At 33.8% G+C, this 22,143-nt stretch overlaps 1 protein-coding gene across 4 annotated transcripts in view; it reads left to right on the top strand.

Annotated features, from left to right (window-relative positions):
• Positions 1 to 6,819: 6,819 nt before the first annotated feature.
• LOC124644763 (calcitonin gene-related peptide type 1 receptor-like) overlaps positions 6,820 to 22,143 on the top strand; it is a 35,956-nt gene continuing 20,632 nt past the window's right edge. For 2 of the 4 annotated variants that reach the window (XR_006986109.1, XM_047184292.1), the window contains exons 1-4: positions 6,820 to 6,987; positions 7,183 to 7,238; positions 19,946 to 20,195; positions 21,149 to 21,281. Coding sequence is in view for 3 of the 4 variants with exons in the window: in XM_047184292.1 (XP_047040248.1) it covers positions 20,066 to 20,195; positions 21,149 to 21,281 (263 nt within the window). In the remaining variant the exon portion in view is untranslated. The remainder of the gene's footprint in view (positions 6,988 to 7,182; positions 7,239 to 19,945; positions 20,196 to 21,148; positions 21,282 to 22,143) is intronic. The other 2 variants (XM_047184294.1, XM_047184293.1) reach the window with 1 other exon arrangement.

The raw sequence follows: 22,143 nt of genomic DNA, 5'->3' as shown, positions 1-22,143 counted from the left end.
CAGTGCTTCCTCGTGTATGAAAATAACTCTTATAGCTAGATAAACAAGTTTGTTATAGTGAATATTGAATGAGCTTCGGACATGGAGTATACGTGTCTGGGAAGTGGGAAGTGGGAATTGTACGTTTGCCAGTATAATATATTTTAATATCCAGTCATATAGCTGGGCAATGACCTCTCTGTGTAGACGTAAAGGGACAGTCAGCAACAAATGTATAATACTGTCAAAATCACAAAACAGCTGATCACTAAAATCTCAAACAGGAAAGCAGTGACTTGAAATTATCTGATGACCAGGTTATTATGTTCTGTCATCATGACGGATACTTGGTAGCTTTCAGGTTCGATTTCTGGGGCTGTTTTTCTTGTTGCTGAACCCTCATTTTATTTTGTTTCGACTTCTTGGAGATTGTTATTACGAAGACTGATTAGCGTTCGATAATGCTGAAATAATACCTACAAGCAAGCCATTTTAAATGGAAAATTTATTAAATGTCTCCTCGCCGTGGGTGTTGAGGAATGGAATGTTAGACAAGTAGATATAGGTTACACTATATAAGTATATACCTACGTATGTACAACTGACACGTGTCACGTAACATGTGTAGGGTATCATACATTGTTGTAAGCTTGAGTAGGTATACAATATGCTAAATGATAAAACTGTAGAGCGCTAGCGACTGTCAGACTTTTTAAGTGAGACGGAAGCTTTGTGTATAGGTATTTATCTTAAGTGCCCGAGTACATCGTCTTTGGTTCAAGATGGGTTTGATTGCTGAAAAAGGGTATCTTTATTGCCAACCTTTTTCATATATTTTCTTCTGAAAGTGATTAACCTAAACAACCTAAAAAGTAAGAGGCCTTGCAGTCGGTGACTCTCGGTCTACTACAACCTTAAATTCCCCCAAATAAACGTTATGTTATTTCACAACATTTGATTAATGGATAAGAAGCCTAAACGAAAGCTATACAAATCTATATTATAATGTACTACTTCGAGAAAACATAACAAATATTGTAAGCGACACAACTTTGAAAAATTACTGCGACTTAATCAATCGAGAAAAATGCCATCAAGAACCAAAAAGGTTTGATGGATAACCCACATAAATATTGTTCGGTAATCCTGTAGCTTTTAATAATAAGTTCATACTTATGTGCAATTATGGACGAAGTTATCCTTACGAATAACTACCGGAGATATATCGTGAAAGACGGGACGGTTGACATATGTCGGGCATGTCACCATCCGGGTGAGTCTATCAGACATATTATATCTGGTTGTTCTCGTTTGGCTAATGGTGAATATTTGCACAGACATAACCAAGTGGCCAAGATTATCCACCAGCAGCTTGCTCTGCAATACAACCTTGTAGACCTTGAGGTACCGTACTACAAGTATGCGCCCGACCCAGTTCTCGAAAAGGACCATATCACGTTGTACTGGGATCGATCTATCATCACTGATAGGACTATTGTAGCCAATAAGCCTGATATAGTGGTGATAGATCGATTAGCGCGCCGCGCGATGATAATCGATGTCGCCATTCCGCATGACGAGAACCTCGTGAAAGCAGAGAAAGAGAAACAAATAAAGTATCTTGACTTAGCGCACGAGGTTGTCGCCATGTGGAGTGTCGACACGGCTGTTATTGTGCCGATTGTCGTTACGGCCAATGGTTTAATAGCCAAGAGCTTCGACGAACACCTCAGGAGGCTCTCGTTAGGCGGCTGGATCAAGGGACTGATTCAGAAGGCAGTAATCCTTGATACGGCACGTATTGTGAGGAGGTTTCTGTCTCTGGGACCCTAACCAACGGTACCTTGGACCCTGTGCCCGATATCGGTGGCAACCTATTTTTTATATTTTTAAATGTTTTTTACTTTTATATTTAATATTTAAAAATGTAATAAATATGTCCAAGAATAAATAAATAAAAAAAGTTCATACTTACGTAGGAAAGCCAGACCCTCTGCATCCTTTTGAGGACTGGTACTTATAACCAGCTGAAGAATATCACAAAAATGTTAGGATATTCTAAATGTATAATTTATTTTAAAAGATTTTTTTATACCTAGCAGTTTGTATACTTTCTTATATTTCAATAATTAAGCTCATCGTCAAAAAAAAATATTAAATAAGTGTAAGATGTGAACACAATATGAAAAAGTCTAATTCTGTGTGTCGTAGAAGTTTTAATGACAACACTATTTCTTGTTTCTATTATGGTCAATGCAGATAAATAACATTTCACAATTAGCCTGCTATAATTGTTGTAGAACACATTAATGTAGCGGATTATTGTGTTATAGCCTTACAAAACCCTATAAATTGTTCAATATTTATGGCTGGCGTATAAACATTGTTGGAAAATATTAGCTTATACAAGAGTAACCTTGTTAGCTGTAAACTGTCTGTATTAATTGCTAATAGGTGTAATTATTTAAAATGATATGTTGACAGTTGTTCTCATTGGTGTCACATAATTATGTATTTTTACCTTATCGACTGAAATACACATGGCTCTGACATAATTATTTTTGTTATTACTTTCTTTTAGAGAAAATGTGTTCCTATAGTATAAATACCTACTCAGGAACTGTAACATATACAGAGTCTATCGTACCTAATCACATTAAATTAAATACGTTAATAGGTACTGGTTAATATATGTCGATTAGCACAAAGAAAAAAAAAAGTTTTTTTCAAACAAAGTAAATATGATAAAAATGTGCGAGAACACCATATAAGATTCAGTCATTACAAATAACGGAAATTCTCCCTTGAAAACTGACAGCTGTCAACTGGTCAAAACATTCGATACACCTAACTTTATCTCTGATTTACATAATATGATGTTGTAAATTATGAAAACGAAAAATGACTCCTGTGGCTGAACCACTGAATGGATTAAGTATTTTTTTTTTTACAATTCTACATAGAATATCATAAAGTATATGTGATGGGATTTAATGTCACTAGGTACGATATACTGTAGTATGCACACCCAATATAATGTAGTATGCACTATGTTATAATTATAACTTGTAGTTTACTACATATATAGTTATCTGACTAATTAAAATACTCCTCACTAGTGACGAGTGTCTTAAACTGAGAGGTGATGATTCTACTTTTTAGACGACTTAATAGGTACCTAGTTACTATGTAAAAACTTCAAAAGGGCACTGAAAAGGCCGAGTAAAAATAGATATAATCCGTATAATCGCATAAATATTCTTGACTAAGTGGAGCTTTGCTGATATAAAGATACATTCGTAAAGTAATTTTTTAAAGCATTTAGGGTAAACAAAGATTTACTTAGGGCTTTGAAAGAAAACTCCGAAAATGTCATCTGTATATACGAGTACATTATAAAGATTTATTATTTTATAAAATAGTAGATCAGGTATTAAGGAAGATTCGTTAAATCACCAGGATCGTGAAAATGATAGTTTGCTTGCCAAACGGGTACCTACCTAATATTACTAGAAACTTGAAGTAAGATGATGCGAATGTGTGAGGGTGCGTGTAGATTTAATGAACATGTAACAAAAGTATTATTTCCTGGTATTTTGGTGTAAACGATTCCAGAGTTTAGAATTGCTTGAAAGAAATTTAGACAAGCTGAATGAATGCTGATTATAGTGAACACAGTGAGAGCCCTAAAAATTTACTACATTGATTGCTTATATTAAGCGAGCGACCATTCTTAAAAATTGTATACATTTTTGAAAATGGCGACATGCAAAAGAATTAATGTAATATTGTGTAATATAACGTTAAAAAGAGCTTGCAATGACTTGTTGGTAAACAACAACAACAACAAGACAGTATGTAAGTAAACATGCCTTTAAAACAGTAATCTGATATTTTAAAAGGTTTATATAAGTCTGTACAGAATATAAGAAATCTATTAGGACAATACGGCGTCAACATGGGCACATTAGCTCATGTCATACCTGTTGACAAAGTATTATGTGTCTAAGCTTCAGGTAGACTGAAGGTATTGTTATAAACTTGCCTATTTTTTTCATAGGAACTTATTTTTAGGGTTCCGTACCGAAAGGGTAAAACGGGACCCTATTGTTTTCGCTCCTCTGTCCGTCCGTCCGTCCGTCTGTCACCAGGCTGTATCTCATGAACCGTGATAGAGAGTTTAAATTTTCTCAGATGATGTATTTCTGTTGCCGCTATAACAACAAATACTGAAAACTTAAATAAAATAAATATTTTGGAGGGCTCCCATACAACAAACGTGTTTTTTTGCTCATTTTAACTAATGGTACAGAACCCTTTGTGCACCATTCCGACTCGCACTTGGCCGGTTTTTTTATGTTTAGTTGCATTTTTTTAAGAAAATACTTGATAATTTATATATATGACTCTTGTAAAATATAGAGAGGAAGTAGTCAGACTAAATAAGTTATGCGTATGAATACAATAGTTTAGTTTAGTGAACTTTAAGCGAATTGTCAGCTTAGAAGCTTGGTTCGGAAGCACGTTTCGCAGACATTGATCCGGCTTATCACTTCATATTGTAGACTCGATGTCAAATTAAATTTATTAGCGTATTATGTAATAGAATTTAACTGTCTTTAAGCAAGCCGATTGATTTGGCTAAAATTAGTGTAAAAAATAGAGTTCAAACGAAATCGTGATCCGTTTAACGCAACAATTTTTTTGGAGACAAGATGAACTGTTTTATTTAATACTTATTTATTGTGTTTGAGTTACAACTTCTGAATAGAGATAGAAACAACTCAATATTTTATATTCAATTATCACGATGCCATCTTAAATTAAATCTGTATTTTATTTCATTCAAGCCAAAATTCTAAAATATATTCCTTGAGATGAGATTTTTTTCTGAAATAATATTAAAGAAAATCTTATTGTAATGGCTAACTGTAGCGTAAACGAAGATTGGAACCCACAAAATAAATTTTTATTCATTATTAAGAAGAAAACACGACTTCCATTTGTCATTTGTTTTGTTAGCAGTGTCTATATAATTGACAGTTGGATGAAAACCATTGGAAATGGAGGAAAATGTAGCAAAAACAAAAGTGAAATGGGCTTAAAATCTGTTAATCTCGATATCCAAAAAAAAACCTACAGGTCCCCTTTTTTTTTTGTAAATTCTCTTCCTTGTCAAACTTGCTGCATTCCACTTTTTTACTTGTTACTTTTTCTTAACAACGTCAGTCCTGGTCTATGTATAACATTTTAGGTAAGTATGTATGAGTTTTATGGGTACACTCAATATCAACTAGGTTTTTCTTTGAACAATGTAAGGCCTGCCTCATGATTTACCATCCACTTAGATTTTGTTTTCTTTTTTCATCTTGATCGGATTAAATAAAGGAATATTTAATAAGGCCGCAGGGCAAGCAAGCTGGATGCTGAAGAGTAGCGACCCGTGTGCTTATTTAAAGTGCTGCAAAGAGAAGGAAACTTTCTCTCAAATAGAGAAAAACACAATGAAGGACGGTTCAACATTACCTCAGACATTCAGAATTAAGTAACTACTTAAAAAAAAAAACAAAAGTTATGTTCCTTTAAAAGTAAGTACGTAGAAATATATAGCATTGCTACACCTACCTTACCTACAGGAATCGCTTGATTTATGTGCAATTTCATTTACTTACAAATATTTTTTATTATTGCAATTGACAGCTGCTAAATATCCAACATATAATCTTAATCATCCCAAGTAGTTTTTTTTGGGGTCGGCGCAGCATATTTTCTCCTTCCATACTCTTCTATCTGCCGTCATCTCACAAGTAACATTCTTTCTTACCATATCTACTTTCACACAATCCATCCATCGTTTATCTTTGGTCTTCCTCTTCCACGTTTTCCATTATTGGCAATCGTCTGGCATATGTCAGGAATTGTCCCTACATTTCAATAGGTTATGCAGGGAGCATCGCCAATGATCTGTTACCATAACATTTCATTATAGCGTAGTGGCTTCAAAGGGCTTTAGCGTGTTAGCCTCGCTCCACGTGTATCTCCTAAGGGCCTAGGAAACAGTCATAGTTCTGAGTACTTTAGACACAGCGTTAATACACCACTCATAAAAAATAGGATTTGAATAACAGTTGTTTTTTGTATAATTTTCATGGAGCTGTACCTATTACCAAAAAGAATCGTATAGTACTTAAAACAAAACCCGGACAAGTGCGAATCGGACTCGCGCACGAAGGTTTCCGTACTATTATTTATAAAACGTTCCATAATTATAATACATTCCATATTCTGTGAATATTTTAAGCATCTACCTGTTGCCGTTATTAATATCGAGCAAAAATTAGCAAAAAAATCACGTTTGTTGTATGGGAGCCCCCCAAAAGATTTATTTTATTAAAGTTTTTAGTATTTGTTGTTATAGCGGCAAAATTACAACTCAACTCTCTAACTATCACGGTTCATGAGATACAGCCTGGTGACAGAAGGACGGACGGACAGAGGAGCGAAAACCTTAGGGTCCCGTTTTACCCTTTGGAACTTACGGAACCCGAAAAACTAGCAAATCGAAGGTTCATAAGCATTGGTGATGTTTTAGATCTTTCCCTATTTTTAACAACTTAATTGCCATGAATTTCGGCGAAATTCGTTCGTTTAGGATACAAAAAGGTTCAGAAGCTTCCGAACTGATTTGAAAAAATATTTCACTGTTGGAAAGTTACTGACCCCGAGTGACACAAGCAAAACATCAGACAAACTTCCTGAACGGCGTGGTTGGATCAAGTGCGCATCGTTTACTTTCAATTTTTCAGTATCAGCGGGCATCCAGTGATCCCGGCTCTCAGTTCTCTTGCAGCCGCCCAAGAGAACAGCGGCCGCCCGCCCAACCAGTGCTCGAGTTCGCGTCTACGAACTTCGCTTATCCAACTATTAGACTCACACGAAAAAAACAGGATATCAGTAACAAGTAGAAAGGACAAACCTACTTCGTAATTCACCGTTAATTAATTAAAGGTAAATTAATTAAAACCACTAAGTTTTGAAGTGTTGTGAAGTACACTAATTTAATCCGATTATTTGAAATAACGAGTGTTTTACGTGATCAATGTTTGATTGGACGTTGGTTGAAGTGTTTTTGTTTTGTGTCGTTTTGGAAAAATATATTGGCATATATGTATGTATACGCCTTGGAATTTATTATTTTTCCAGAGGAAAATTCACTGAACATCAAAACATACACGTGCATTGCTGTACTGATCATTGTGGTATGTTTTCATTACATATAAATATTTATTTTGAGAAGGCTCAGCGACCGCCGATAAATATTTTTTGTTTTTTGTTGTTTTTGCTTGCGCTGTATTTCGGAGAGATGAGACCTTACGATCTGACCTTGATCGTTTTCTATATGTGCATGTTAGAATTTTTCACGAATATCCTTACATTTTTTTAAATTAATGATATTAGTAGAATGCTAAGGGTACATAGCCCCGGCTTCTTGACTTCGAAACTGCCTGAGCAAAGTATAACCATCTTACCACAAAAACTTTTAAACGTCAGTTTAAGCCTTGTCTAAAAAAATGACAAATTATGACGTTGACATATGGTTCATTTTGCAACTACAATTTTTTTAGACAACTGTAAAACAGGCGTTTAAGTTTTTGTAGTAAGGCCATAAATGTTTTAAATGTACAACACGATATGTCAAGTTTTGTATTGCCCCATTAGCCCTTTCTCTGAATTCAAGCGTTGATCGGTAAATAATGCCTTGGGGCATTAAGCCTGCCTAATGCTTTACCATTATGCGTACTTAAGGCGTCAATATAAAAATATTAAGGATAATTTATTCTTTCGAAAATTGGACTCTTTGCAATTGAAGGAAATGTTAGCTTGGTATTTGTCTGGTACAACAATTCAAATAGCTGATATGTTTTTGTTCTAACTGTATTCTGGAAGACTGTATTTTTTGTATAATTCTTACTTTTTGGCGCTAGCTTCAATTACAATTTGCAGTTCAATAACGGATTGCGAATTTAATTCGAATTCACTATGGTCTCAATAAAAAATTGTCCTTACAAAGATCCTCTTAGGCACGCTCTTGCATATCATATACGGGTTGTTAATTCGGATTAGCGTATTAATTACTTTAAATTTTCATCTCCATGGTAATGCATAACAACCTATGGTAAAACATATTATTTCTTTGCTATCTAGAAAAAAGATATTAAAAACTTTACTATTATGCAAAATCAAGTCCTAGAGTACTTTTTTTCAAAACACGAGTATTTTACTACTCTTTTCACTGAAATTCGTGATTCCCTTTCAAGTTAAAATAATAGATAAAGAACTTATTGACATAGATATATAGTTGAAAGAAAAAAAAACCATCCTGCGACTCAATCTGTTTTCATCGTAGCAGAGTCAAGCTTAAAGTTTACGATACTTGTAGCCTTCAGTAAGCTAGTTTATGTATTTGTCGAAGACATATTTACAACAGGATATGAAATATATGGTAAAATATGTGGTCTCAAACAGCATCAAATCTAATGCAATTCATAATTGGAACAAAACAAACTTCAGAGCACTGTCTGAAAGAGAAACAACACAAAGCAATTATACTTAAAATGGCGTCTTCACTAGTATCACTACCTTTATCTCTGCATAATAATTGTTCTATCAACAAGATATTTCAAGTATGAGTAGTTGATATATGAATCCTTCACGAAATAACTCATATCCAGAGATCAACCTAAAACCGTTAAATTATATTTTAATATTCAGATAAAGATTTACGACCTGAAACCAAAGATCTCGATTTTTTTCTCTATCTTAGTGAAAGTTCAGGTGAACAAGCAAGTTTCACTTCCTGTGGTTTATGTATCCAAGCTGCATTACCATTCATTATTTTTTATTGTTTTGTTTCTATTCATACTTCTGCGTCTTATTACCTATTATAACATTTTACGTGTTAGAATTTACGAACACCATTTGCTGGCAAATGTTTAACAAATAAAATGAAATGTTATTGATTATTCATAAGTACTCAATCTTGTTTAAACAACAACTTGGATGGGTAGATTGAGTATGAAGGGATTAAGTACCTGTTAACATACGACAAGGCGCACCCCCGCTGTAGGTGGTGAAATCGATCTCATGTCTAATAAAACATTTAAACAAAAAAAAACTGCGTAGATCATCATGGGTTCAGGAGACACTGCCATTTAAAAATAGAATTCGAGGGTCGAAAAGTTTCCAAGATTCAAATCTAAACGCGCGTAAACCACGATGGCCTGTTTACGAAATCAGCTATATTGTCTAAATTCTCTATAAAGGAGTGTCAAATATCTTTCAATATTAAAAGTATTCGCAGATATTCTTATGATAGCGTCATTTATAGTATTTATTATAAAGAATGAAACTAAAAAAAAAGAGTCTAAAAATGAAGATACGATTTAAACATGTGTAGGAAAACTCTCTTATTAACACGTAAACTGTCTGTAAATATTATGGTTAAAAGATAAATGGAAGCATCCACAGTAACGATACTACGGCACCGACATTTAGAATTTATAATCAAGACCTGTACAATGTCAGCATTCAATCGAAAACTGATTTGGTAAGATTTCTTAACGAACTCGATTCAACTAACGTACGACTAAAGTTGTACATAAAACTAGTTTTGAACAAAATTAGGTACTATAAAATAAAATGTACAAAATCAAATTTTTATTTTATGCAAATTTTTCAGAACATTCTAAAGATATTAGCTAATCATAACTGGCAGCTTATTTAAAACTATGGCATTGCCATTTGCAGTCATCATTTGAACAATGGCTACATGTATGTACAATTAATTATGGTAAAAGGTTTATCTAGCATGTGGCTTTAACGGAATGCAAACAAAGTCATCACACACCTCAGCGATTCCTGTTTCTCCGTTTCAAACTCCCAAAGGAAAATTATGAAACAAACACAGAAACACGTTCTATTTTTGTTTGTTCATAAAGTTGAGCAATTAATTTTCTACCTCTCTTGTCTTTGAAGACTTTGCCAGGTAGGTATTAAAATATTATAAATTAATCTAGATAAAGTGAAATTTTAATCAAACAAATTGAAATACTCTTATGTGTCTGAGTCTGTACACGTAACCGTTTTATTTTTAAGTACCAACCAGTATTTACAAAGTTCAAAAACTTCATCCTTGCGGTCTCTTGTAATTAAGTAGGATCTGATACTGTTACATATATCTGAATTACATATAATCAAAGTTTATCATTGTTCGTCATTGGATACTTTAATCCCTTACCGAGGACAGATCCAAACTCTATTAAAGTTATAAGAGTCGTATCCATGTTAAAAAAAAAAAAAAAAAAAACAGAATGCAACCCAACAGAGGCAATAAACCTATCTACATTAATATAAAAATGAGGATTTTTTTTGTTTGTTTATAAAGGCTACGAAACTACTGACCCTATTTGAAAAAATCTTTTACTGTTTGAAAGTTAGATTATCTCCGTGTAAAATATTTAGTCCGTGTGCCTACGGGAATTTTCCTTGGAACGCGACAGAAAATCTGTTAAATTGCTACTTTGTAGGTATAATATTGTTTCCAATGCCTTCTTATATAGGTACTTTCAGGTAAGGGTAATTATACCCGAGAAACTCGGTAACAAGCCATACGTCGCAATACCTAGTACTAGCAATTTATCTTTGCCTGTAGGACAGCTTATAAAGAAAATTGCCCTGTCATCATCGTTACTCATAAATAGGTAGATCAATCAATCAATTTTGTTGTTGGTTGTATGCTGCGAGTAGCTAAATATCTGACCAGATTGTCACACTCTTCGTTCTCGGGGCGACGGTGTGTTACTCCACACATTGATGTTTTGTATTATTACCTCTAAAGCAGCATTCTTCTTACTATAGTTAGTAATGTTATGCTTCGAAGTAGAATCCGGTGTCTCTATAGTTAGTAATGTTATTCTACTTCGTAGCATAACATTACTAACTATAGATTACGGACCATTTTTTTTATTAGCTATTTTTAATTTGATACAAAATATCTGCGCTTTGCTGGTACAAGATACATGTTTAGTTGTAACTTTCATTAGCAACTCATGTTAACGGTCCCTTAGCCATAAGTTCCCTTAGTATGCAAATGACAAATAAATACTTCGAGTTTGAAAGGGTCGGTATCGTTTTTATTTCGATTGCTAACCCCCTCTTCTACTTTTATTATTCGTTCAGCGTCCCGAGAATTGCTCATAAATCTTATTTTTGCATTCTATTTTAATATGGAGTGGGCTCCGTCTAAACCAGTCTCACCCAGAGGAATGAATGAAGATTACGATACTACTTATCTGCCCCCAAAATGAAGCCTATTAAAATTGAAATTATGAATTCACGCCTCATTGTGAGTGAAAAAAAAAAAATTGACTCTGAAACCGAAAATCGCATTCAGAATATGTTTTAAATATGACCTCAGACAGAGTGATATAATATGAGGCAGAGTTAATACAATGATAAGTTTTATGATACTTGTTAGTTTGTACATAATCTTCATTTACGATATCATACTTATCCAGGCATTAACTGAACGCGCGCTGTGGGGCAAGGATAATCCGATTAGATGAGATTTTTTCATGATATTCTCATGAGACAGTGGAGTTTAATGGCTGTTCCGTTTAGGTCAGGTTTTTGGCCAGTTTAATATATAAAATTCAATAGATAAAAGTCTTTGATAAAAAGAAATAAGTCAAACTAGGTGTTTCCTGTGGTTGCATCCGCGTCAGAAGAAACTAATTCCCGGAACTGGCCTATTTTCTTACTGTGCACTTTTCATTCAAATCGTTCCAGTAAGTAATATCGGCAATAGATAGGCTGAGTAACTTTCATATTTATATTATTAGTAAGGAAAACAACCATGAAACAATCGGTAGTTAAGCATTTTCCTTTTACGCTGGTCTTTCTACTAAATAATATGTATGCCTGAAAATCAACAAGGTAGTTTTAGATAGATAGATGTACTTAATTTTTTTTTACAAAACTGTGTAACGCAATCAAGTTATGTGTCAGAGATACCTACTAATTCTGCTCTTCTAACATTCTAAAATTATCATGACATATTTTATATAAAAAAAAAGTTAGATACTTGTAAGTTACAAGTAAATATCGTTTATCAGATAGTGGTAGAAACAAAAAAAACAGCAAGTTACAACTTGTAACATTCATATGCGGAACGGAATTGAATTTTATTTTTTCACCACTTTGTTTATGTTGCTGTCATAATAAACTTTTGGGATTTTCCTTATTTTATTACCAACCATACGGTAACCATTCTTTATGGGGCATCGCAAACCTTTTTAATTTATTTCTCGGTGACGACATCCCAGTCCATATCACAGAACCACAGTTTTGCTATTATTAACTGCCAAGGAGTAAGAAAACGGTCCATTATTAATTGGTAATATATTTATTTATTTCGATTGTAAACGAGTCTTCAAATAAGAAGTCCTTAATGTTAACGCAATTGAACTGAACATAGGTCACGTAGAAACATGTGCACCAACCACACATGATACGGTGTCGTTTCTGTTTTGCTTCGCTCGCTTTCCATTCAAACTGAAGTTCTAGTGCTAAAACCACCCTAAGTTTAGCACAGGCAGTGTGTGATCCGCTTTGTTTTGAGCAAACACGTGCAACAATTGAAAACCCTGATCCTATTTGAGGGAACGCGTCCCACGAGATTTTGAGAACCACGAGCTCATAAAGCATTGTAGCTAGACATGTAGATAGAAATTGAGTTCCGTATGACAAGAGGAATAATATAACAAAAAATCTGTACATGAACCCGCCTAAACGATGATTATTAGGTTTGTGAAGTGAGAACTAACACACCTAGGAACACATTTGCATACATGAATGTGCTCATTAACCATTCGTCACCGATTTTAGTGTTGAGTCAATACACACCGGGATGAAGGACACTGACTACATTTAGGCGGGAAATACTGCGCAATTTGCTGAGACAAAACATTCGTATGTATCGACATGTTTTTGTTTGTGTATCATCGTACTATAAGCACACTTATATGATTATAATACTACGTACAATGGCATCACGCATTACCGCAAAAAAAATTTCTCATAATAATTAATTATGTAGAAAGCTCAAATTCTACATAATACGGCATTTAATCCAAAATAAGGCCAATCTTTAAGGCGCTTATATCCATAATTAGGTAAGTATAAAGAGAAACTAAAACCTGGAAATGGATAGGTACACCTTGACCGTAATTTTTTATAGGTAAATCCATTGGTTTAAATTCGGACTGTTATAGAATAAATAACTTAGTATATTCGTAAAATTTCAGAATTGCTTCAATCTGGTCCTTATTTACGGGCCAAGCTTAAACTAAGAGTTTTCTGGTACTTAAATAAATTGTCGAGCACAAATTAATTTAAATTTCGAAAATAATGATAAACAATTTTGGTGTCAAGCAACTTAATTGTGCCATTAATTAAGCTGACAATGCGAAAACGATCCCTGTCACCGTTCAGAAATAACATAAGAACATCGATATATATGTACTACGTACTAGATAGAACGTTCCGAACAAAAAGCTTACCACACTGAACTGCAGTGCAGACTATGCAGTGCCCAAAATGGCAAATCAGAGCGATTTTGACACCTGCATCAGATGGATGTCTATGAAACGACAATAGGCATGATGACAGTAATCAAAAATCATTAAAATAATATATTTATTAAATTAAACTTGAAGCTTGGAATATAAAACGCGCATTGTTTTCTTTATTAATAATGTGATTAATATGTATTTTTATAAAATAAAATTACGAAATAAGGCAATCCGCCATGATATCTCGAACACCAATCAGAGCTCGTGACGTCATTTCTCAAAACAACTCGCGCGAAAGCGCGCGAACGTCACATTTCGTTATTGTGAACTTCCACTGCGATCTTTGTTTTTAATTAATTAATTGTTTATAACACGAGTTATGGAGCCCGGATTTATCAAGGCAAACAGCGCTAATTTGCCTAGAATTGATATCATAATGCTGGGAAAGTTTTTGGCATCAAATAAAGATTTTTGTTCAGCTGAATTTAGAAATGTTAAAACTTCCATGTAAGTATACTAGTTTAATTAAAAAACAATGAGAGATGAAACCTTACCTCGAAATAGTTATTTACATTATAAACTATGCTAGAATCTAGAGAACTATGTAATAACTTACATCAAAGTGATCTTCACAAAAATAAAGTTGTACCCTGGGCAATATTGCTTTTGAATCTCGCTTTGCAAGTTTAAGCCACTTGTTTCGTATTTTTTTATTGTGAGGAACGTACACAAATAACTCATCAGGAGTTGTTTTGGATGTGTTCTTACACTGGGGGACCCCACAACACCTATGCCCTTTCGAATTCATATTTAATAACACAAAAAACTTAATTATTGCACGAGCGTTGTTTACTTGCGTCTTGTAATTTCAGTCGTGACGTCACAAGTGACGACATGACACTGACAAGCGTTTTCGCGCCGGATTCAAAGTAGACAGAGAAAAATGCAATTATTTGATAAAAAAACTTCGCATTTTCTTAAAATTAATGATTTTTCATATAAAATAGACGTATACCTACATCATACAAAGGAATTTAAAAATTTGTCATCATGCCTATTATAAAATAGAAAATACATATCAAGGTATATAAACTTACACATATAAACTAATTCGAGAGTCAAGTTAGTAAAATTACACGCTGTTCATGCTATTACAACGCTTGTATATCATACTTTTCATTTATAATTCAATTTTACAAATATGCATTAATTTGTTCCCGCCCGCCATCTTAAATTATGGATTAAGAAAATCGTGCAGAAACAGATGTGCCATAAAACTGGCAGTAGGTAAAATATCAATGAAAACAGACTTCACTTTGTCATGGTATGTTCTTACTTTCAAGAAAAAATAATTAAATTCGCGAAAATTTGTGATAGCCCTCTTAAGAAAAAAAAACATCGTAATTAATATTAAAAACCCTAAAAATAAGTTCCTGGTTTTAATATATTACATGATTTTGCATTCAATTAGATATAAATAAACTTTTTGATATATTACATGGTTTTGAATTCACTTAGATATAAACTTTTTGAGTAATGAAAAATGTAGGCAAAATACGAGCGAAAATATTATGTCACTTCTGCAATTAACATCAATGAGGATGACTACATGTCACAATACGTCATCGAGATGTCAACAGACGACATATGCGGGTAAATTATTTGTATGGATGTTCTTGTCTATCGCTAGAATATATGTCAATGCATAAGAATTAAAGCACAGACATTTGGGCTTAGAAATAATTTGTTGTAAAATACAAAATGATCTAGCTAATAACGATTCCTTATTTAGTAAAGTTATCTGCAGTGGGTTTTTCATTCACCATTACCGTTCATTTTAACAAAAGTAAAAAACACAATGGTCCTATGTTCAACAATCTGTATTTACACAAATTCCTTTGCCAATTATATTTCCAAAATATTTTTGATATTACAGAAGTTTGAATCTGATATAGGGATCCGAGGGAAATCGAGGGCAACCCTAAACTTGTATAGGCTTATACAATGCTTTACAAATACCAACTTTTAGAAGCAGTTCAGATGTTTGTGATAACTAAAGGGTCAGAATTCAGGATCTGATGATGGGATTCTAGGCTAATCGCTCTCTCACTATTTTAATGTGGTCATTATTTTGAAACAGAAATCTTTCCATGAGATCCGTAGTTCATAATTAGGATCTCATTATGGAAATTGTGGTGGTCCCGGCACAATTGATGCCAAAATCTTAAACCATAGGAGCCTGTTAGGTACTTGTACTGTGTATATTTTTATGGTTTCTGTTTCTGACATTATATTATATACATACTTTTGAAGACTCGCTAGATAACGAATATATTGGATGGTATGCGTTTTGCTGCGGAATTCAATAACCGATCCATCAATTGTTTTTCGATGAGAGATAAAAAAATGTATATATATCTACCTGTTTATCCGATACGGGTGAACTCGAAAACTACTGAGAGTATTTAATTTTTTCCACGAATAGGTAAAGAAAGATTTTAATATAATAAAAACTTATGTGTAGCCGCCATTAGGTACATTGAATCAAAGAACGCATTTGTGTAATTCACCGCCGACCGCTAAAATGCGTCATTGAGTGTTTAACACACAAATAATCCGTATTTTAGAGTTATCTCACTTCCTTCTTTATCGTATCAGTAAACTAATCTATTTTCATCTCTTTCACGGTTTGCTAGATAGCAGCTGTTGGCATATAAATTTGTATTATGCCAGGTTTACACTCATATTTTACGCGATTTAATGCAAAATATTTCAAAATACGTCAAATTAATCGACATGCCTATAAATTTTAAGAAAAAGAAACACCATGAACAATTTGGTCTTGAAATTGCTTTTAGAAGTAAAAATAATTCCTGGATAATGGGATGTTCTGTTGGCCACACACACACACACAGATACCATTTTCTACCTCAGTTTATTGAAATGTAGTACGTGATATTCGTTATCTTTCAACCAAAATAAATTGTACTAAGAACAAAAAGTGAAGGTTGGTTGTAGCAAATTCATAGGAAATGGCTAGGTATATCTTTTGAATGAGTAGAACTTGTTGTTTGACTTTAATTGAAAACCCACAATTTGTGTTACCTATATAATAAAAATTTTGTACCGCGTTCCTACAAAAACTAGTTTACTCGACGAACATACAGACGGATGTGATACCTAAGGTATAAGATTCCTTTGAGATTCCCTTAGAAGTTCAAATGAAGGATAAACACATTAGTTGATGTGAAAAAAGACGAAAACAGTTCAAAGTAATGCTCTTCGGTACTTATACACAAATACAGCTATTCCTTTTAACATTTTGTTACACATAATAATAAAAAGTGAAGGTAACAGACATCATTTAAAATAGTGCTTGTGACCTTTCCGAGTTGTTTTGTTCAATCTGAGGCAGACGTAACCGGCTATCACATCTAACTTCATTACTCGACGTGTCACATGCCACAACCGACATTTATAAAAGTAAACATAAAAATAATATAAAGATAAAAATAAAGTGAAATGTATATTCCTAATTTGCTATAAAGTGAGAGACAGGGTGAGTAAAAAATTTAAAACCAACTATTACGCTGGTTTTCGTCAAAGCCAGGCCCAGGAATATCTGCATATCTCAGTTCGCCATACACTTAAGCACAACTTGTGTTTGTCACCAAAATTGCCAGCTGTCAGTCGTGCCTTACAAGTGCAACAGGTCAGGGTGCAACCGGCTCGAATTTACGTCTCCTGAGTGAAGAAAATTCGTGAAGAGTCGTGAGACCATAGCTGCAATACCTTGAGTATAACGGGGCAATGCTGCAGCTTTAAAAATTTATTTTGGCCCTTCACACTGAGACCATTATAAACGGAGAGAAAGTTGTCGCATTTATTATACTGTGTAATGAATATAAATCAAGTGATAGGAAATATGTAGCTTCACCAGAAAAATGGTATAAAAGTAACAGCCTGTCTGGCGCCAAATCTGACGAGACGAGACTATTATTGCTATTACTTAATTGGTTAGGCAGCAATAACATGTTTCTTTCAATATAAGAAACCGGCTTTTATGTCTATACAACGATGTTCATATAATAGGTAAATAAATTACGAAAGACTTCCAATATAAAAATGAAGACGTTATATGTATTCATTATTTTTAAATACTGGACGAAATAGTTCGTAGTGGAACAGACTTCGTCAACTACTGCTATACATACTTCCACGACAAAGAAATTGACCCAAGTTGCCCGCTTGGTATTAAACTACATTGAAATCTGGCTAAGGCCATCAGACCTACTTAAAAAAAACTTACGAAAAAACTTCGCACGTTTGGATCTCATTTACATAATTAGGCAATTACTTAAGTTATAATAAGCTTAATCAAAATCATATCGCATAAGATCTGCAAACGAATTTTCACGTGGATTGCTGAAGCCCTTTTGAAGACAAGCGTTAGAAAAGAACCTCAATTAATTCACATCCTTTGGTAGGATAGCCCTTTTGCTAATGGTGAAACATCAAGCGTGCCGACATTCCTTGAACATGGCCATTAAAAGCTGCTATTCCAAGGAAAATTAAGAATCAGGTAACGGAAGCTATTTGCGGTCATTAGAAAAACGCTCTCGTAAAATCACCCCTGTTTGTCTTTCCAACAAGTTTTCTGCCTTGAATACCACAGTGCGCATATTTTCATGTATGCATAAGTAAACGAATAAAATGTCGCTTCTCATACGATTCAGACCGGAAATTTAAAATTGTGAAATAACGTGTAATATTTTTACAGATGTATCCTTATTTTTTTATTGTTAGTTATTAGGTGCGCCTATGTTACAAACTAACTGCGGATGGGTCGGTTATTGAAATCCACAGTAAAACGCATAGGATCGAATATATTCGCAATCCTGCGAGCCTTAAAAAAATATGTCAAAAACTGAAACCATAAAAAACATACCGAAATATACCGACGTTTGCCCAATATCGTTTGAGAAGAGATGGTAAGAACGCTTTTAGATTTTTTATATGTTTTCGTCCGACCCTTTAAAAATGTATTTGTACATACCATAAAACGCACACCTGGCCAATAAAACTATCATTACGCATACAGCGTTATATTTATTGTTTCCCTAGTCCGCCATAACTCTGACTCTGTGATTAATCTCGCGCTTGAAGTAACCTCCTAATTGAAAGTAAACTTTAAACTGAAACATTCCATTGTACGCCCCTCGCAGTAGCTTCTTATATTGTTTTTATTTTACGTTTAAGTTTGGAAATAACCTTATTTGTCTGCCTATTATAGTTCGGCCATTCAGAGAATGCGTTCCTGACACGTCGCGATTGAACTGACGACGTAATAACATTCATTGATTATTGATATAATAATGTTGTTTTAATGCTCCTCAATTGTTAAAACGGTAAACAACCAGCAAAAATATTTTTATCGTAACTGCAACGCCATTGCAAAGTTACGTCGTCAGTTCAATCGCGACGTGTCAGGAACGCATTCTCTGAATGGCCGAACTATAAGCATTGTTTTACAGGTGAACTAATATAACAATAACATTATTTAGAAACCTGATTATGTATCTACTGTAATATAATTTTCCGTTTTTATATCAAAACCTAAAAAAAAACGAGCACCTCCATCTCCTTCATCTATAAGAATATAATCATTTATCTATTGACACTTTATCCTAAACATACACGTAATCAATAATTTTGTTTCATTCAGCTCGGGTGCTAAATGTCGTAATCCCGTAAGATAACATTTTCAGATAAAACCGTGTCTTCCGTTGCCTTTTTGAGTTTAAAAGAAAACGTATTCACTGCTATTAAAAGAAACCGGTCTCGTAAAACATGAATATCATTATTACACAGTTATGTATTGTATTCAAAGTTTTTTTCTATTACTATTTGCTTAAATAAGACCACTAAATACCATTAGCATTAGAATTTTTATCTTGGTACTTACTAGACCCACATGTTGTGTGTTTTAAGATAAAAATATGTCAAGCGGAGTTGCAAGTTATGTAGTGGGTTCGTACTTTAAAAACTCAGCAAAGAACGTCAAAAGAAATATGTATGAAAAAGTCTATACAGTTGACGTAGCAAAAGTATCGCAAGATTTCGAACTATACTTTCGACGCTTAACTAAATCATATCAAGACTTTTAGGATTAGTACTTAAATATTTAAGAACGACGTACATTGCAGAGTCCTAAAAAGATACTTCTTATTTTACGACAGAACCCTAAAACTAAGATGTTATCTTTACACAATATCAATGGCGATCAGTGTAGAGGATGTTAAAGATAAACGAAATTATCTCCATCTTTGTTTCAGATGTCGCCGTTGATGACTACATGAGAATGTGAATTACAGTGTAAAACCAACTGTTAGACGTAGAGTAAATACCTATTATAAAAAATAACATGGTCAATTGTTGGTTGTAAATAGTAAATAATGCAGAATAATACGACACGTGCTATCGATTACCGGAGTGACCCTAAATACCAGTGGTTTGCGAGCTTGCGGAGAAAATGTTTTAGAGAGAATATCACCCATAGCAGCGTTCTCAATGAACAATACAATGGTAAGTGAATCCGTTAATTTTATTTGGAATCTGGTATTTTGGTGAATTCCGGTCTTCAATTCGCAACGGGTTAGCAAAATAATAAAAGAAAATAAGTACATTCCCCAGTAAGAAACTTCCCAAATACGTCCCATTTACAATACTAACATGACAATGCTAGACACATAGATTATCGTTTATCTAAAATTTAATTTTGCAGTCCCAGAATGGGACGATTGAGTATCGGCGTGGCAGTTTCATCTTTATTTAACTCATTCAAAACACATTTACCAAACATTATTTGGCACAACTTGCATTATATCATTGTCTATGTCGTTTTAATGTAATTCGATGAATGTCGAAATAAAATTCAGCTTTATTGAGCAAAGTATCGTCAGCCACTAAGCAAGAAGCCTAGCTACATAGACCTAATTGTTATTCTTTAGAAATACAATTTTCATCGTAGCTCTTTTGTTTTCATAACTAAATCTAAACTTCTAAATTGCCGCTCATTTTGATATTAATAACACATTTAAATTTAGGCGACTTATCTTTTGTTATAGTCTACGTAAAGTTATGCATAGACACGCGCAAAAAGATTACAATAGATCATGTTTTCGTTCGCTATCACTGTGTATTTATTTAGTAATTTTCTGGGAATTTCTTGTATTTATTCTGTGAAGAACACGTAATTTGCTATCAATAAATTTTTCGTTTTGAACAAATGATGAAATTGCCGCATGCCCGAATATATGAAATGTAATTATTTAAATGTGTTTCTTAATAATGGTCTTGTATTAATGATTTCTTTAAAATAAATAATTGACAAGGATTTCCTTGTTTTTATAAATATCTGTCGGCTAAAACATAATTTCTAAATATAGATCTATCTGTCACAAAATTCTCCTAATACTTGGCTTGTAGAGTAATTCTATACTTAATAGTACTTACCCTAGACTTGTATTGTTACACAGAAGGTGAAGAGTGGTGCCCGCGGATATTCGATGGCTTCTCTTGCTGGGACGCGACTCCAGCTGCCACTACAGCGTACCAGCCGTGCCCGAAGTTCATCATCGGTTTCGATCCAAGACGTTATGCCTACAAGACGTAAGTAATTCTGCATCATTATCTTAACTTATCTTTGCTACAAGTTCTCCAAAGGAATATCTTTCGAATAAAACCGTGCGCGACCTATTTTCATACCAACTTTCATTTCAACCGGGTGAACAGTTTTCCTGTGAAAGCGTAACAAACTTTACCGTTTTTAATATTGCGTACGGATTGCTCGTCTGCTGCACGTAGGTAAACCTCAACGTGCTGAACATATACTTTCACATTACACTTATATATTTAGGCACGAAATTTACTTAGGTATTCAATTTTGATCAGCCATTCTTGGTTACTAGAATTAGTCACTCTGCAATTAAGAGAACCACCCGCCCAAATAAACAGGGAAAAGGTTAATTAAGAGGTCATTGAACTTAGTATAGGCTGACAACACTGCCCTTCACACATGAAACTTTCACTTTCATTTTAAAAAGATTCAGGTACTTACGCAATTTATAGACACAATGTTTCGTCCATGAATTAACTTACCATCAGTATCTAATATTTTAAAGTACGAAAATAAACTAAATTAAGCTTTAAGTAGCTACGAAAGGCGTGCCAGCTTACGTTCGATTAAATTGAGTTTAATTTCAAAACTTAAACGTTTAAACAGTGATGAATGATCTGAAAATACTTATCTACAATAATGTTAAAATAATAACATAACTTTCAGCTTCCTTCCCTAATCCCTAAATCCCTACACTTTTCAAAAACACATATTTCTAAATAAGAACGTAATTTGAGTTTTCGAATCTTAATTTTGACTAAGCGTTATCACCCATTTTCTTTGAAAATATCTACTATTGTACAACGGACGTAGGAGGACCGTTTCATTATTTACAAGACACACCCAATTATTGAT

Source organism: Helicoverpa zea, chromosome 31 (assembly GCF_022581195.2).
Source record: "Helicoverpa zea isolate HzStark_Cry1AcR chromosome 31, ilHelZeax1.1, whole genome shotgun sequence".
Taxonomy (NCBI): Eukaryota; Metazoa; Arthropoda; class Insecta; order Lepidoptera; family Noctuidae; genus Helicoverpa; species Helicoverpa zea.
This window is presented reverse-complemented; position numbering and strand designations above follow the sequence as displayed.